The sequence below is a fragment of the Galleria mellonella genome, unplaced genomic scaffold (genome assembly GCF_026898425.1).
Source record: "Galleria mellonella isolate WM207_F2 unplaced genomic scaffold, CSIRO_AGI_GalMel_v1 utg83, whole genome shotgun sequence".
Taxonomy (NCBI): Eukaryota; Metazoa; Arthropoda; class Insecta; order Lepidoptera; family Pyralidae; genus Galleria; species Galleria mellonella.
In genome coordinates, this window is record NW_026442162.1 from 2586269 (window position 1) to 2606711 (window position 20443).

Consider the following 20443-nt stretch of genomic DNA (forward strand, 5'->3'; position numbering starts at 1 on the left):
ACAATAAGCTATTATGAACAAGAAATTAATAGTGATTCAGAGTATAATTGCACGTTTCATACTGAAATGAATCAGGTCTCGTGTGGGTCACTGGGAAATCCAGGGTGCGAAATATTAGGAGAATAAGGAGAATTTAGAAGAATTAAAATTTATCACCAAATTAAATTTTATATTATAAAATAAATTTTTTGCCCGCTTCTTCTTCGCATGGATTTCATTAGTAGGAAAACTAATGAAATAGGCCACTTCTAGATGGTATATCAATATTATATACATACATACATACATATCTGTCATGCCTGTCTCCCATTAGGGTAGGCAGAAACAATGGAACGCCAAATGCTTCGATTCAAACAAACCTCTTTCGCTTTTTCCACATTCATCAATCTTTTCATACACGCTCGCTGGTTACGGGTACTTATATATCAATATTATATATACATCAGATTTTAAGTTGTAACAAAGGTATAGACAAACAGTAAGAGAAAATTTCTAAAAAAATTGTTATTGCATTTATTGGTCTTATTAAGATTCCTTACGTATTTTTTTCTTATATAAAACTATAAAGAGATTTTTACAATAATTAAAGATTGTGTTCCACACAAAATGAAATATCTAATGCAATTGTGATCTTAAAACTAAACTACTGGGCCACTATTTGGGACACTGCGGCACACATGGCGAATACATATTTTCGTATTTTATCTTTTGTTTTACATTTAAAAAAAGTGTAATTATTTTGATTGTATGAAGTCATTTGTTAATTTACATATCTACTGAACCGATTTTGATAAAATTTCCATAGAACCAATCTGTAAGTATATCCTTTAAAGAAAAAGAGTTTTCCAAATTCTTTTTTTTTTTAAACTGATGCTTGAGTTTAGGACCGACAGATTTATCAAGTAACAGACATAAAACAAATACAAAGAATTGAGAACCTCTTTCTTTTTGATGTCGGGGGAAAATTAGTACATCGTCTAGTTATAATTTTATTACATTGTCAAGATGTGAAAATCTAGATTTTTGTCAATGATCAAATGATCAATGATTTTATGTACACAACCAAAATTTTTTTGGTTCGGATTAATTTGGTTTCGGTATTTACCATGATCGAAACGTTAGTCAGATATTTCAAGTTTTTGATAGTGGCCATATTCGAATTTACAACTTCGGAGGTCCATAAATTGAGATAGTGTTATCTATTATTTTTATCTTCGTGTATAATACAATATATCTTATATATGTGTAAGTATATTTGTTACAGTCATGTAGGTCGCTGTTTAGGTCCCGGCATAGAATGAGCCACCTTTTTCTTTCCTGTGGATGTCGTAAGAGCCGAGTAAGCACGAGAGATGGGCAGCAGCGTTCCTCTTAAAACATCTCCAAAGCCTAACTGCGGTCGCCAAATCGCCTGCCAAGCTTGACAACTACTAGCAAAACCGCTAGGAGGAGGCTTATGTCCAACAGTGGACAGTTAAAGACTGACATGTTAATGATATTTGTTATTTATATATATTTATTTGTTTATATAAATAACAAATAAATAACCAAATATCAATTATCAATTTTATATAATAACAAATGTCAATTTTAGTATATATGTATATCAATTATTATTAGTACCGTTTTCAAGTATTCTGACGATTCCCATAGGTTGACTGGGAAATAATGCTTTAAGCATTAAGTCCGCTTTGTATACATACATGTACTAGTGAATAAATAAATAAATAAATAATGTCTTACTAAGCTACGACACAATCGAGACGACAGGACGTTGTCTCTTGTGTCAACAAAAATGTTTTTAATTTAAAAATGATTAATTTAATTAAATTAAAATTACACCATACCATATAGTGTCGGATATCGACGCATTACGTTTTATGTAAGCTCTGTGGGTCAACACCATTGTTTAAAATACAACTAATTAACTAACTCATTTCACCGCGAACTGGTACTAATAAAATATTATGTTATGTTATTAAGAAATTACAGTAAACGTTTGTAAACCCGTGTTAAGAGAGCGTGTTTGTAAACGAAAGAATTGTATGGATGTGGACTTATTATATTTAATAGGTGCTTTATATTATTCTCAATTTCGTATAAAATATAGTATATATCATATATGTGTAAGTATATTTGTTATTCATATATATTTATTCGTTTATATATGTAATTTTAGTATGTATGTATATCAATAATACTGACACTTCCCTATGATTGACTGGGAGAGAATGCTTTTAGTATTAAGTCCGCCACATGGCGGACTTAATACTAAATGCTAAATATGTGTACATACACATATTTGTACTAATGAATAAATAAATAAATAAATAGAAATAATGATACTATAAAGAAGAAAGATATGATTGTTTGTTTGTAATAGATAAAGTAGAAACTACTCAACCGGTGTTAAAAATTCTTTCAACTGTGGAAAGCTAATGTAGAATACACCAGTGATTAATTACTATTATTATTTTCGAAAAATTTATCTACCCATGTAAATCCGAGTGGAATCATTAGTATTAAATAGATACGCTCGCGAGTTTGTCTGCCTGTAATTCATTTTAATGTACTTTGCATACAATTTGCATACATATACATTCACTAGAGGGAGACTTTGTACAAAAGTCGATTGCTTGGGTACCTCTGTCCCATTCGTGTTTCAACCGTGAAACAGTTGTGTTTGTATGGCTGTGATTCGGTTTGAAGGGTGGGATATGGCGTGAATTTACTGGGTACAGAGGAATAACACCTGAGTCCTCAGGAATGGCAACGCATGGGGGGTATCATGGGCGAAATAGTATGTTATGTCTCTCTGTTATGTCCATGGTACTGTTCATTTCTATAGGCTACGGTTACCACTTTCCATCAGGTGGGCCGTCAGCTTGTTTGCCATTTTAAGTTGTATAAAAAAAAATCTAATATTCATGATTTTTCTTTTCTCCTAAATACGGCGTGATTTCAATTTAATAATGATTTCAACATGATATCGCTCATTATACATGTAACATGGAAATCTGAATTTGTTAGTATTTGTGCGTGGCTCTCACTCATTGGGGATAACTTTTTTTTTATGAAACTTAGAATGGAAACAAGCAAACGGCCCACTTGGTGGAAAGTGGTAACCGTCACCTATAGACATGAGGTATAGTCATATATGACATGACATATATGATAATATTTTGTTACAATAATGTCGTGAACGTGCACGAATTTTTGTATCTTTTTTTTTAGGGATTTCTGTCGTTTTGTCAAAAAAATAAATAAAAATAACAATAAATATTATGTTATAATCTATACTTATAATAAATCTGTAGAGAGGTCAATTCTGTACATGAAATATATTTCCAAAATAACTATCAGGAGGTGATCGATACTGATGCCAAAAATGCAATCAGTAAAATTTTTGTCTGTCTGTCTGTATGTTCGTTATAGAAACAAAAACTACTAGACGGATTTTAACGAAACTTGGTACAATTATTCTTCATACTCTTGGGCAGGTTATAGTGTACTTTTCATTACGCTACGATCAATAGGAGTAGAGCAGTGAAAGGAAATGTTAAAAATGTCCAGCCGTGCGACGCTGGGACGGGCCGCTAGTAAATTATAAAAGCCTATTTTTACTCTTATGAGGACATATCTACACTATTCTATGGCACCATCAAGGAACAATAACTCGTAAATATTTATCACGCGTTGTAAATGAGAATTTTTCAAGGGGCACTAATTATTTCCACGATCGCTCGAACAAACCGCGCCAACAATTGATTTGACGCCGCTTTTCACTTTGAAACTCTGTAATTACAGTAATGGTCATTAGTTGATCGCCACTTTTTAAATTAGGCTCTTGGTGTGTATTTATGAGTATATATCGATTTGTACTCGTATATTTACTAGTTATTTGATTAGAATTGCCGTATGGTCCCGGCATAGATAGGGGCACCCCTCCATTTTCCGTGTGTCGTACAGCAGCGTCCCTCTTAAAACATCACGAAAAACCAAACTGCGGTTGTTAATCCGCCTGCCAAGTTTAGTAACTACGAGCAAAAGGTAAACTGAGGTAAACAGGTAGCAGCATCCCCCTTCAAACACCACCAAAAGGGAGAACCTTCCTCAACTGTAGACAGTTTATGCCTGATATCATCATAATCATCAATAGTTTGTGTGAAAAAAACATTTACCTATTCACACTAATAGCCTGGTCGCCAAACTAGGATATCCTGTTATGGGGTCAAATAACTCATGGGGCTATTTGACTCCATTACTAACAATCTCTTTGCCCCTACAACACGAGTTTAGGTAACTATAAAAGTGTGTTTTACTAAATGGCTAATTAAAAGTGAAAAATTAGTTGGACATTAAAATTGGGAATTCAATAATAACTATGTAATAAATACAACGTTTAATCAGGTATTTTGTGTAACAACTGTAGAAAGTTTATAATTGATAAGCAAATTTTAATTACGTAGAAATTATTGCATCAAATTGAATGTGATTTTCATAGTTATATTATTAAACTAAGGCGTTAAGGGAACATAATGACCGAGGGATGGACAGTAGCATCAAAGCCTAACTGCAGTTTTCAACCAAATTTTGCCAAGTGTGGCAAATACTAGCAAAATCCCCCAAGGGAGGGTGTTCAGCATTGGATACATTCATCATCAGTAATCGCCATCATACCAGCTTTTAACTGACATGATGATGATGGCTCTCGACTATAATTCCTAATGTCAGAGGAATTCGTCTATTGTTATCGTTATAGTAAACAATCGGTACGTCCATATTTGATGAGTTTTTTAGAATCAAACGTGCTACAGGATGAGCTTATCGCTGTTACTTGGAGTATTATCTCTGTTATCGGTGTTCATAATCATAGTTCATCAATGGGAAGCTTGTTAGAAACAATTAGAAAAAAATAATTAATTAAAATCCATTGAAATTTTCGAATGGATACAGAAACTCTAGCTCGACATAATACCATATTATATGCAGTATTTTATGTATAGGATTTTATGGATGTCGACTGACACAGAATGCTAGTTAAAAATAATTATAAAAAAAATATTTTATAATACTTGTTCTGCGTTTATTGTTTTTTCATAAGTATTTATTTCATCCAGTTACATTAATAATCCTAACAAAAGATCTCAAATGGATACAGAAACTTTAATATATATAGTAAGGATTTATAATTCAATATATCCTTTCTCTATGCGTCATTAAAAGTCACAATTCATTAAGATTTTCGTCAAGCTCATGACTTCAATTGGGATGTCGACTGACTGCTATCGTTTGACATATCGACATTAACATCTCCGATCGATATCGAGTCGATATTCATTCCTGCAAAGTCACTTGACTCGGGTGGCATCGTGTCTCATTGTATTACATCTATCTAGTATTATATTAAGCGACTAATGTACGGAATTTATTTTTTAAAACTCATCTCGAATATAAAGGACGGATACCGGAGCGTCTACAATGGCGTTTAAGTCGTTTTGTCTAATATAACCGATTATGACATCTCTCGTAAGTTGAAAGCTAATCAAAATGTTTTAATCGATGATGCGATAACATCAGTGATGTTCTCATCCGTAATGTAGTTAATTGTCGATAGATTTGAATAAAATATAATGAATTTTATTTTATATATGGATACAAAACATGTATATTCTTGTAATGTTGTGATGTGTTTAACGAATAATTATATTTATCTATATATTCACGCAAGTACTTTTAAAAATACGTAAAAAAAGCTGAATAGAGATTATATGCGATTATGATATCCCTACATATATTAGCAAAATGGTATGGATGCCTCTATCTCATTTAAGTTTCTGAAGCTAAGTAACTGTAATCGACTTCAGTTATAACTGAAATATAGCCATTTATATACAAATATACAGCAGTGAAATTACTGGATACAATGGTAAGACACCTTAGGCAAGTACTTCAGGAATCATCGGAACGGACACCATCATAGTGTATTCTGCATTATATCTACGATCGATGGTAACCTATTTCTATCAAATATGCTTATTTACTTTTCTAATTTGTAAAAAAGAGAATTTATTTCGGCTTTATCAGTGTCGATATCGATAAAAATAACGACTATATTCCTCATCACTGAAACGAATGAGTTCTTTGACTTACTTAATTGATTTGTTAGATATTTCTTCTTGAGTAAGCCATCTTTAATTGAGTATATAAAACAATATGTGGAATTAATAGTTACTTATGTAAGACCACATAAACTATTTTTACTCAATAACTATTGGTAGGTACAGGTAAATGTTATAATTAAGTACTTATTTATATTCTCTTTTTTATGCATCTTGGAGTGACCAAACAACCGTTGTCTATAAACATACCAGTACCATTTCCAAAATACACTGTCATCCATGTAAAAAACACAAATATATATTTAAATTATTGTTAGATGATTTAATTACATATACTCTATTATACTTATTATTACTATTAGAGCCTCTGGTAGTGGTTTAAAGTTTTGTATCAATAAATAGAGTAAACCATTTAACAAGTACAAATTCGTTTATTATCACAATCGAACGATTTAACAAACCCTATAATGTATTTCAATAACTACTAGATGTCGTTCTATATCGATTATACTTTGAGCCTCCAGTCAAGAGGCTAAAAATCTTGAATCAAGTGGACAACGGAATCGTTTTAAGTCGAGTGGACAGTCGGGCTCTTTTATTTGAACTACACTGTTATTTCATCGCATTCTGGGGTAGGCGCAAGTGGACTGTTTAGCCGTGACGGGAGAAGGCGGCATTGTGAACGGTTTCTTTGGCTATCAACGTCCATAGAGGAGTATGTTTGTGAACGTGACTGTTTCCCCTTGTATGCATTATGAGATCTCTTTAACAGATTATTTGGATCGTTTAATTTGAATCTAATTTACATTGTGAAAGTATTGTTATATAATTTCATGAAACTAGTACTAGAGGTCTTGGTCTAAAACGATCGTCGTATTGAAACTCTTAATATTGCAGGGCACCGCCTCATTCGATACATTCCTATGGATACTTTTTGAACGAAGTAGAAATAATGGTAATTAATTCGAATACTTAGAATAATATATTTAAATTTTTAAATAATAATATTTTTAAATATTATATAGTATATATATAGTACTAGTTTCATGAAATTATTTTCACAACGTAAATTATACTCAAGAAAAGAATGGTAATTATATTATGGGAATGTTATATCAATGAAAGTGTACATTATTACCTAAAATAATTATTGTTTGAAATTCAATGAAAAATTCTAACGTCCTATATTAACTTGTTCAAACACTGACTTTTACATTTGTAGTATCTATGAATATATACGTAACTTTGAAAAATGGTAGATGGTAGTGAAATTACAGTGTACAAAGGCATAATACCTTAGTCTTGAGAAATGTCTATGAGGGCACCATAGGCGACAAATTTTGTGATGTTCATAGTACCTACAGTTTATGTCTGTACCGTCTACTTGTTTACTATTTCAAATTGTATCAATAACGCGAAATAACGAACGCATCATATAGGTAAATTTCATCTCTCTGATCAGCTGTACATTTTCAAATGTGATATTAAACAATGCTTAAAAAAAGCAGGAACCTCGTCGACAAATAGGCAAAACATACAGACAACTCGGAATAATCTTACTTTGATGCAACCGAAAGCCTGTTGTGCATCTTTCTATCTTCTTTTGATATTCAGCCAATTTGAAGTATAAACAGTTTGGGATAGAACACCTACACTCACTGTGAAATCATATCCTTATTTATTGTTCGATCCAATTGAAATTAGATTAACATAGCTTATCTGTAGATGATTTTAAAAGAACAAAGCGCACATAACAAGAACCAGATACCTAGGTGTAGACAGAAGTTGACAGAACAGCGTGTACAAAAATGTTCACAAATAAAATCGACCAACGAAGGAATGCTTATGTTTACCTTGACTTTACTGACCTACTTTTCGAATGATTTGATTCCATGATTTCAATGAATGAAATTAGAATAGTTACTTCACTTGCTCTATAAATTTACGCTTGTGAGGTACTAGTAAGGGGTTAGGTAGGTAAACATATCAATTGACATATTGTGACGAACTAGAGGGAGACTTTGTACAAAAGTCGATTGCTTGGGTACCTCTGTCCCATTCATGTTTCTACCATGAAGCAGTTGTGTTTGCATGGCTGTGTTTCGGTTTGAAGGGTGGGATATGGCGTGAATTTACAGGTTATACAAGAATAACACCTGAGTCCTAAGGAATGGCAACGCATGGGGGGTATCATGGGCGAAACAGTTATGTCCATGATACTGCTCATGTCTATAGGCGACGGTTACTACTTTCTATTAGGTGGGCTGTCAGCTTGTTTGCCATGCTACGTCATATAAAAAAAAAAATTAACCATAGTTTTCAGAGGGACCACGTTGTTAGCAATGAGTCAGTCAGTCCTCCATTTTATTATTTCTATAAGAGAAAGATACTATAGGATACATGGAGTAAAACCACAATATAAATAGCAGAGCCAACCATACTAACTTGTCAGCTGATCACGTAGTGTTACTTAGAATTTTTTGTTGTTCTTTACCACTCCTTTTAAAACAATACAAATTATTTCCGTTTCACTCTATACAAGTATAGTTTATATAAATAGGAAATTAATATATGTTCATAAGTTCATTGACCTGGCGATTCTGGACCATTAAGTAAGCCATTGTATATGGGTGTGATTATGTGAATGTAATTCCATCCAATTCAGAAGGCCAAGAGATTACATATGATGGTGAAGAGATACTAGTGATTTAGGTTCAGTTTTTATTACTCTCCTCCATTCAATCAATACGTAACACATACAGACTGTGTGTAGTGGCAAAATTTACATAATTTACATTTCAGATTTCGAAATTTTAATTTTTAAAAATATTAATTATAGTGAAGTAGGTATTAAATAAATATTCGACATAGGGTATTATTAAGGTGAAAGGCAAGGTATGGTTACTAGGCAGTAAATTTTAATGGTACAAATTGATTGGTAATGGACGGTCCATATGACCCCAAAGTATTTATAATACGTTTTTGATTTACTCGTATTCTAAAGTTTATTGCGTCAAAAGTTGTTAATGTCATCAAACTATAGGCTGTCTTTCAATAAAATTTAATTGCGATGTACTTGAAATTACATCGAATAGGTATTTACCCTCGAAGGTCAAGTTGTTCATAAAATAATACAGAGCTTTATTAATGTCATACATTAAAGTCGCTAGCAAAGCGCCAGGTGTAACAACAGCTACAAGTTGTTTGTTTAACACAATTAGACTTTCGCACGTGTTCTCTAATTATAGAACATTTCCGAACGCTCCTCACTGTCGATCACTCGTTCTGTAATCAACCAGCTATAAATGTATAATGTAAAGTGCCCTATCGAAATTTAAACAAAATTTTGCGTTGAAAAATATACTTGTAACACAAATCTGGTGTATTCCCACGAATAGTTATTTAATAACTGACGCGCATTATTATAATACTGGCACGTGAACATGCAGTTAATTATACCGTAAAACTGGATTATAAGAGTCGTTCATTAATCGAGAATAAGCGATAATTTATCAAATCGCCCACACGCGTCGTTAAAATAATAAATGTTCATATCCCCTCCTTTATATTTCTAATCACGCGAAGCCTAATCCGCTAAAATCTTAGCCAAAATAGCGCGAAAATTGTTTTGCTGTGCGCGTGCGGCGGGGTGGGCGCTCAGGTGAGCGTCAGTCCGCGCCGCGATCTCCCGCCGACAGGGATCGACGCACGCGACACCGACACACCGCTAAAATTCGGAGTTGTTTTGAAAATCGAACGCATTTTCACAACCGTTCGAACTTCGCAGCGATTCGAAATTTGATATTGTAGTAAATTAGGAATGGCATTCTTGGTTTAGTAGTAGGAGTTTTTTTGGGGACATGTTTAGGGGTTGAGGTGGGGGCAGTGATGTCCGACGAGAGATGCGGCCCGTTGTCATCGCTGCGTGCTTGCTGCTGCTTGCGCCCATCACCGACTCTTGGTGGTGAGTTCTTTGGGAATGTCAAAAATAAGATAAGCAAGCGACAACAGCTTTTATTTTATCTAGATATGACAAATGAGAAACGAGAAATATAATAATACATCATGAATGATGCTTAATTTATTTTTGTTTTTTAAAAGAAATGTTAAATGAAATTATTATTTATTCTTAAATAAAACGACTTAATTAGAATGCTTTTTTAATTGTAATTACGTTTCTCTCCCGTAAGACTTTTGTCATTTATAAAAATTGCGTGGTTATTTTCGTTACATACAGTAAATATAGGTAAATGATATTATATAATAAATTATTCTTAAATAACCATTAATTTACTTATATCATTCATTAAATATTAAATTTAAATGTCCCTTTAAAAATTGATGTTATCTTCAAATATTACAAATTAATAAATTTAGTCAACAATATCTTAATATCTATAAATTAATTATTTCTAATATAAAATTTAAATATTCATATTTATCTATATAAAAGATAATCTTTGATAGGTTGGAGTTTTCTATAAAAATAACTTTTCGCACAGTAGCCGACGGCAACCATGTGTAAAGTTTTGCAAAATGTTCAGTTGGACAATTAAAAGCTTATGTTAAAATATTTTATTGCAGGATAAGTAGATTTTATTTTAAAATAAGATTTGTTTGTAATTTTTAGATATGTGAAATTACAATTATTTGATTTAATAAACATAACTAAGTCAATAAAAGAAAAAATTCAAAGATACGCAATTAATGTAATTCCTACACGTGTTATCAATTACTTAATTATTATAATAAAAGATTAAGTATAAAAAGAAAAAGTATAAAAGTTTTATGAATTTACTTTATTAAAAGACTATCTAACTTCTTTTGTCTTAAGATAGATAGATAGATACTCTTTATTCTTTCCTCCAAATGATTACATATTATACTTACAGTTATAAATATTCAGAAGAAATAATTTATACATAATTAAAAACATTTTAAGCTTACTTTGCACTCGAGAACTTTAATATTAAGTAGAAAAGAATAACACTAGTCTTAAACGGTTTAAAACATGTAATACCTCAGATATACGGACTGATACTCACAATTATGTCAAGGAAAGGTTTCTCCTTTAACTGAGCAAGTCCTCACTACTCTAAAATATAGCAAATTTTCCAAAAAATAACCAAAATATTAATATGACTGAAACATTTAATGATTGTAAATCAAATTATAGTTATGGTTAATTGGCTGATTAATAATAACATTTTGTTTTACTGTAATAAATACCGGAATAGCTTATATGTATTGTAGTCAAGAAAGCTCGACTAGTTTCCCGACCATCCGGGACCCAAACCTCCTTATTCATAAAAACTAAAACAATAATAATCTTGAAATAGTTAAAATAACTATTACACTGTTTTGTCACTTTCTTTAAAATTTGGAATTTTACTCAAAAGAAAGAGACAAAACAGTTCAATAGCTAAAATAAGTTTATGACAAGTTTTACGTTTTTAATTAATAAGAAGGTTAAAAATTAAGGGACAAATACATGAGTAATAGTATGTAAGTAGTATTATAAAATACATATTATTACTTTTTCATTGCTATTATTTTGGTTAATAAATCATGATACACTTTTTATGTAGGGTAAAGCATGGAAAGGGTATTGGGATGGGGAGCACGGGTCAACACGGCTCACTGATGTTTGTTCTTGAAAGTTACTTATTATATCATTATCATTATTACTCTATTATCGTTAGATTTACTAAAATTAAAAGCTTGTGTTGGCTCTCTAACTATATTTAGAAAAAATATATACAAAGCTTTTTTCTAGAGTAGCGATTTGTACCATTCAATATTATGTATATTTGGCGGGTTTTTCCAATTTTGCACTTTTTTTCGTATTTTGGGCATCGAACGGTTAACACTAGGCTACATGCAGCGATCTAATAATTTGTTTGAAGATGCTTCGTTTAGAGGTGAATTACGTGTTGCAAAACATGCGTGAACAAAATGGCAGTTGGAGATTGATAGGTTATATGGAAGGTTGTGGAACTTTTGGTAGTAATAGTGGTGTATATAACTTTCACTGACTTGTTGGCAGTCACACACATACTAATGATAGCGGAATTAAACAAAATAATTCTATGCAAATATTCAGTAATGTAGCAAGGATTCTCTTACGATGTAATGGGGATGAGAAAGAATGATTATTACATTATATTATTATTAGATTCGGAAACATGTTGTGAGCTGGTGTTGCGTATATTGACGAAACATGCAGTAAGAATTTACAAGATATTCCTTGATAATATCAATCAGATTCAGTATAAAATTATATTATCTATGCCTTAAAGATTAATTATAATCTATATGGTAGACTTGTATGGCTGTCCAGATTTCAGATGCATTATATAAATCTCAAGCTTCTGATAATCGTCTATATCCACATAGCCAGAACTACTAAACCTAGAAACTGGATATTTAGAACTTAAGTTTGTTTTATAATGTAAGCATCTGCTATAAAAGAATTATTGCTGGATTTTTTTGCTTAAAAGGGAAACGTGCGGAGAAAAACGCGTGCTAATCCGCAAGAAATAGCTAGTATAGACATATGAGTGGAAAAGTTCAATTATATAGTAGAACTTACATCATCTACATCATCATCATCATCAACAAATCGAAGGTTCAATGAACTAGTAGAAGAATAATTTCTATTTCGTTAAAGTACAACGTGATATTACATTTACAGACATTTTAACATAATGTATGATGTGATAAAAAACTGGAAAAATAGAAAGTGATAGCGATAACAGCCGGCGGCGCTTTGAACTCGTCCCACGTGACAGTTGCTTGGCAACTAAGGCTTGCCAACCACTACGAGATCTTAAACAGTATTATATCACAAGCTATACCATAATCTAATAGGATTAATTATTGTGGACATATTTATTTAAGTGTAAATATTATGCAAGTTTTTTTGTAAAGTTTTAAGGTTTTGAATCTATTTTAGATTTGCCATTGAGATGTGATCTTAAATAATCGATTGTTTAGAAATGTTATTTGATTCCAATCTGATCCTTCAGGACTGTGTCGTCAAATAATAGTGGCCTAATCGTAATATATCCCAATATGAAGAGCAGAAGCTAGTGTTACTCACGTAAAAGATGTATTTACATATATAAATTCAAAGAAAATGATGATCAGACATTGAGTTCTTATAATTGAAAATAATCGATTATTCAGAATTGAAATGTAACTTAGATCTGACTCTTTTGGTTGTGTGGTCAAATAATAGTGAAATTAATCATGATATTCCAATATAAAGATCAGGTAACTAGTGTAGTGTAAAATAAAGATGTATTTGTATATAAGAAATAAAATATCTTTTTTATTTCTAAAAATTTTCTCTTTACATGGACAATGAGCTTTAGGTGTTGGTACGTAGTATGGAAAAAGATAGGTACCATAACACAAGTTTTGTCAATGTAAAATATATTAAAACTGATTTTTGAAATATAAATTATTGCAGTTAAATAAATAATAATAAATATGTTGAAGACAGATAAAGAGGAAACACTGAAATTCAATATTTTCATCGTCAATTTTATTTCTATATAAATGAATTCCGGTCTCATTAATCTAATGAAATTTAAAGCAATCCAAATCAGCATTCTAGACAAATCCATCGATGGAATCGTAATCGCTACCGAACATAATCGCATGTGAGTCTACGAATTAGAATGAAACATCAGACATTGCTATCTCATTCTATCTTGATGGTGACAATTCTATCGATGAATTCGTTTGCCACTTGTCTAAGGGAACGAAAATAATTTACGAGTAGATAAATTATGTAATAGAGACGGAAAGCCACGAGCAAGACAAAAGGTTAGTGAACATTTTACTGAACTAGCTGTTATCTTGCGGAAGTTCAAATTACTGGTTATTTGATTTATTTTGTTTAATTTCGCTATTATTAGTAGGTGTGTGACTGCCTACACTCAAAGACTGACTACCACTATTACTACCAGAAGTTTCAACACCTTCCATATTAGCCATCAATCTCTGAATACCATTTTGTTCACGCACGTTTTGCGACACGTGTTTCACTTCTAAACGAGGCATTTTCATTTGGAGCCTAGTGTTGACTTTTCTGAAGTTTGGGTGCCAAACGGTTTAGTGTTTATCGTTCCGAATGGCTAGCAATTTGTCATTTTTGGATCTCTTTTCTACATTTATTACCTCTACGTCACTTATATATCCTGCGAAAGTGCATCAGTGGAATATATATTCAACTATTTTGTGACACAATATCATCTGATACGACATCTCGTAATCTTCACACCTTTAATTCCTCCGGTACTGTGAGTGTTCTTGGGCGGCGGTAGTTTTTTTAATAGATGATAATAGAACGGTAACTCCTACAACGCTATTATTTTATATTGGCAGGTCACCAGATAGAGATGATAGGCGAAATGACATCAGATCAGTTAGGCTCATCGTAATTAATTCATCGAGAATTAAATATGATGGTTTCAAGATTTCAAAAGGAGATTGTATGAAGGTCGACCTAATAAAGTATATTGGAGGAAAGGGATTGTTAGTAATGGGGACTACCAGTTTTACTGCTAGCAATATACCTTGTTAGGTTGACTTAGGCCATCATCCCTTTGTTGCTCTGTCCCCCCCCCCCCTCCCATTATATACCGTTAGACCATTCTATAATACAATATAAATTTTTCGTATGTCTGTAAATTCACAGATTTTCTCATTACTATATATAGAAAAAGAAAAAAAAATTAAATAGATATTCAACAATCAAGTTTATTTTCGATGCATCTTTCTTTTAGTTTTCATAGAGTTCATTGGCCCTGGTTGGCAATAGTAAGTTTATCAATTTAACCGGTATATCAATTACGATACAAATATACCACGACGAATCTTCTGTCTGGACGTGCAAAACTAAAAAGGCAGAAGCAGATTTAGTATGAAATGCAATTTATTACCAGGAAGTGCAATAAAGAAGATTTTAAACGCTCACCACTGTTTGGTTTAATCTAAATCATAGCGACTTTGATTCCAACTGGATAAATTTAGAAAGGCTAATGTAATTTATTATATCGCTATTCTTATTCCTTAATTATATTATAAACTAGCATCTGGCCTCGGCTTCGCATGGGTAAATAGAAACTAATATATAGCTTATGTTCTTTGCTGATAATGTATTATATTATTATTATTTCAGTCATTAACTGTCCACTGCTGGACATAACCTTCCCCTTATGGGGAGTTTTGCCAGGAGTTGCTAAGCTTGGCAGGCGGGTTGTCAACCGCAGTTAGGCTTTTAGAAATGTTTTAAGAAGGATGCTGCTGTCCACTCCGCGCTCTTACTTAGTCGCCTCTTACGACACCCAAGGGAAAGGAAGGGGTAGCCCATTCTATGCAGGTACATACACGGCGATAATGTAGATACCTACTATAGGTGAAATATTTTTTAATATTGTTTAAGTAAAAAACTTTTCCCTATAATATTAGTACAGACGTAGTGAATTTATTTGTTACCTGTTAGCGCCTTAACGGCTTAATCAATTACAATGAAATTTAGTATACACGTGCTATATGGGATGGAGAGAATATAGACAACTTTCAGTGGTCAGTGAGCACATACCGGTCACGCGGACTAAGTCGTAGGTAAAACCTAGTATCTAGATAATAATAATAAATACCATTGAATATATTATACAAGTCCATCTAGTTTTAAACTAAACAGTTTGTAATATGGATATTAGACAACTGATAAAATAATACTTGAATACTTTTGCAAATACATACAGAGACGTACTTATAATCATATAGTTGTGATATTTATTTAAAATGAGAAAATATAAACATGTTTTAACATATATACGTGTGTAAGAGAAAATTTATTTGCCTTATTAAAATTTAAATATCTGTCATAGTTTTTAAACTACTTGTATTAACATTTTTATGTCTACATACGAGTATGATGAGGTTGCTTTCATGGTAGTTTAGATTGGACTCAATATTCTTTTTTTTTTTTTAATAATTTAAAATTTTCTACGTCTTAATCACTACTCAAAGGCGTTATGAAAATTTAAAAATAAAAAAAAATAAACTTTTTAATTTTATTTTCTTTGTTGCCTTAAAATTTTCTATATAATATATAAGGTTATTCTTAAAAGTTATGGAGGTTTGAATAAAAAGTTTATATTTTTTTTTTGCAATTGTTAATCTTTTTTGCGTTAAAAAAATTAAAGCCGAAATTCCTTCCAGCTTTCCACTAGACAGCGGCCATAATCGCTGCGCCCTCGGCCGATAATAAATTCGTAATACAACACATAAATCACGAAGCATGAAATTCAATAAAGTCATATCGAGAGGCGAACCACCTCAGTTGAGTTTTTAATTTGCAATTAATCAATGCGAACCTTATATTAGGAGCGTGCATGAGCAACAAAATGACGGTACGGTAAAACGTGGTACGTACTGTGGCATCATTTCGGAGCATTTTACCATAATTTTAGCTTAGGTTAGATTAGGACTTTTAATTTTTTATTACCTTATAGCAAAGAGAACTCTTGTAATTTATCTGGCTGTCGTAAAAGTTATGACCTTTAAGATGCGTACGATGATACCCCGGCAGTGAAAATAGTTTTGGTTCATTACAAACCTACTCTACTTATTCGAACAAACGAAATTGTAGATACTATTTAGACAGCATTTTTTTTTTCGTGACTTAAACTCAAAGTTTCGTTCAGCTCTGAAATATTCTACGGAATTTTATAGTAAGTATTTCTTACCTATCTATAAACATTTGACGGTGTAATAAAAATATTTGACTCGAACTAAATCTGTACCAAGGTCTAGGTAATTTACAGGTAGGTACATAAAAATATGTAGTGGAGATCATCAAATTAATTACATGTGAACAATTATAAATTATCTTAACTTACATGCCACTTCGTGCACGTAACCAGAATTATCATTCTTTGCCTTCTCCAAGTTGCTCTATATTTGCTCAAAATAGTGGAAAAATATTCACTTACCATGATAAAAAGTAGCTAATACCCTTATTTCCTTCCTATATAATACGTGTATACTAATTTTCATAATGGTTGGTTAAACCGTTAATACGCATAAGCTAACAAACAAACAAACTCACTTTTACATTTATAATATTAGAAAGAATGACCTATGAAATATTAACACACATATCGTCATAGTCGTAGAATACTGACGGATCTTTATATGTAATATTTGTCAGATCCGTCAGTATTCTACGACTATGACGATATTATAAAATAATCCTTATAATAATATATTTTGTAGGTATTCGACTTCATGAACATTTTAATTTATATAAAAATTAATTTGTATCCCACACCTAAGTGGATATATTTTATATTACATTCAAGTTAAAGTAATATCCATTGATGGGACAGCTATAATCACAAGCAATCAAAAGAATTTATGGTGTGCTCATGGTGAAAAATGACTCAATTTTTGCCAATTTGGTCGCATGTGACAGATTGATGGATTGAAGTAAATTATAATGTACTTTATTTTTTATATATATTTGTATAAAAAAACCTCCTTATTGGATTATTATTATACAAACAATATATTTTATGTCTAAATCAAGTAAAAGTAAGTCTATATTCAGCAAATGGACGATTAATGAGTGATAAGGATATATATATATATATATATATATGATGTTGCATATTGCCGTGTATATGTAGTCCCGGCATAGAATGGACCATCCTTTCCTTCCTCTTTTTCCTTTCTCTTTTAAAACATTTTTAAAGCTTAACTGTGGTTGCTAACCCGCCTGCCAAGCGTGGCAACTACAGGCAAAACCCTGCAAGGAGGAGGCTTGTGTTCAACAGTGGACAGGTAAAGGCTGATATGATGATAGACTGACAGAGACGCATTTGTACTTCCTTAAAATCATATGTGGGACAGATAGACACACTACTATTAAGAGCATGCATGCACTATTTGTGTTTAGGTAGGTACTTTATTCAAAGTTCAACTTCGATCTTAATTGTATACAAATTATTACATTTCTATAATTTTAATTTATAAAATTAATATAACAACTAGCCACGGATTTGTACGGATGTAATTTATTACAAAACATTGAATTTGTCTACTAACACAAAAGTTTAATTAGGATTTATTCTAGCGACCCGTCCGGCTATGCAGGGATTTTTTGAAAATAAAATACATTCCATGACTCATCATCTGATAATGTAGATTTATACAGGTGAAAGTATTTATAAAGTATTTTTTGTGTTTATTCAATAAGTATAATCAATTATTCAAAACAATATTAGGAAACACTAGGTGTCATTACGTATAGGGAAATCAAAGATATGGCCTGAGATATAGCTGGCTGGAAGAAAATGCATGAATTATTTGCATCGACAAGAGGAAATTAAAAAAAAAAATACAATGAAACAATCAAATTTTTCCTGTTTATAATATTAATTTAAAACGTTCTAGTAAATATTAAAAAAAAAAAAAACAGTAAAATCCGTATCAAAATCTATTGGGTGGTTTAGAAAAAGTAAGCAGAGAAACGACCAGACGAGGGCAGCGACTTGCTTTATACCATTTAGAGATATACAGCTATTAACGCTAAATATCTTGTTTCCGTTATTACAAAAGCAGATATCTCTGGTTTGGACAAAATGCTTGGCTATACGATTGAACGCCAAATAATTTACTAATAAAACAACGTATTTAAAAACCATTATGTGGGTGCGGTGGAGATTCCAATCACTCGCCCACGGTTTAGTATAAAAATAAAATATCTATTAGTTAATTAATAACTCTCTGGCAGCCGAAGAGATCTTGATAAATAAAATTAAGAATAGTTGGAACACTTGATGGGTTTCTAATGTTTGTATATAATTTGTCATGATATTTACAAACGCTTCAACACTTTCTGGTTTTGAAGACCTCCATGATGCAGCATCAGGTACATAACCTTATGAAACCTAAGTTCTGACATCAATTTAAGTTACTTCAGGAAACAATTTTCTTCTAAATTGTCATCAGTTGTTTTGAAATGTATATTTAAATATTATTTTTCAAGTTTTTTCCCAAATGTTTAAGAACTAATTATTATTTGTTTTAATCAATATTAAGTATATAATCAACAAATTAATTTTAGAAAAAAGTCATCTTAATTGAAAATAATTTAAAAATACGTAATTCTACATTTGAGAACTCTAAATCATTACAGTGTATAAAGTTTACCTTTCGACGACTTGACGAGATTTGAACCCACGTCTTTACTATTCCGGCTGAGTGCGATTCCAATTACACCTTCCATAGTGGTTCGAGTTACCGGAAGATAAATTTATCAACTTAATAATTTAAAAAATCATCATTATTATAACAATCATTGTATTTTTAAATTAAAAAAAAAACACATGTCTGATTAAAGTGAAATAAAGAGCTTACAATAATATTTTTTTAATATGAATGTATATAATCTGTATATGTGAAATACAGAGAAAAATTGTCTCCTTATCTATTCCATTAATATATTTCGTTATAAAAATGTTTAGGGATTTTTTATATCATAAATGTAGCAAAGAAACACACAGTCTGTGCAATAATAAACGTTAAAGTTTCGTATAGTTACCTGGGGGTCTACCATGAAATGAAATTTCGAACTTTCGGACTCAATTTCGTGTTTTTGTTCATATCGAAATCGATCCAGTAAATGGAGCTTAACATTTCGTTTGTCATAAATCCTACTATAAAATTCTAAAGAAACGATACTTTAGCATTTTTAATATTTTTAAACGGTATGTATCATGTAATTTTAACATCAAATTTGTGTATCATTCGGACCCGAAATTTCGGAAAACATTTTATGGTAGGCCCTCTGAAAACGGCTTTATTTAAGAACCCCGTACTGTAGTTTCAAGGGAAAGCTCTCACGATTCTACAATTAACTACTCCCATAACTCTCACACTACTAATTTTAGCTGTTTCTTCATCGAAATCGGGATATTTTAGCAGAAGTTACAAATTTACTTTAACTTTTACACTTTTAACGTAAGGATTATAATAACAAAGCTAAGATAATTACCTATTTATCATTAGTCAACAGCATTAAGATAAAATAAATTAGAAAAATATAATTCCTTAATGGCTAAGATCATAAAAGTGTTACGCCATTTTTTAATGCAAATCACGCTAATTTTATGGGCTATAAAACATATAAGTATAATGTAATAATTGTTCAAGACGTGACATTGTCACGGAAAAGGAAACTTTATTAGCTCCTTACATTAGTTGAATAAATTAGTTCATTTTATTGTTTTTATTACAAA

General features: G+C 31.5%; 1 protein-coding gene across 1 annotated transcript in view; it reads left to right on the top strand.

Annotated features, from left to right (window-relative positions):
• Window positions 1–9738: 9738 nt before the first annotated feature.
• Window positions 9739–20443, top strand: part of LOC113516926 (protein Wnt-6) — a 53604-nt gene continuing 42899 nt past the window's right edge. Inside the window, exon 1 of the mRNA XM_026901430.3 lies at window positions 9739–10086. Coding sequence (XP_026757231.1) covers window positions 10025–10086 — 62 coding nt within the window. The 5' untranslated portion in view covers window positions 9739–10024. The remainder of the gene's footprint in view (window positions 10087–20443) is intronic.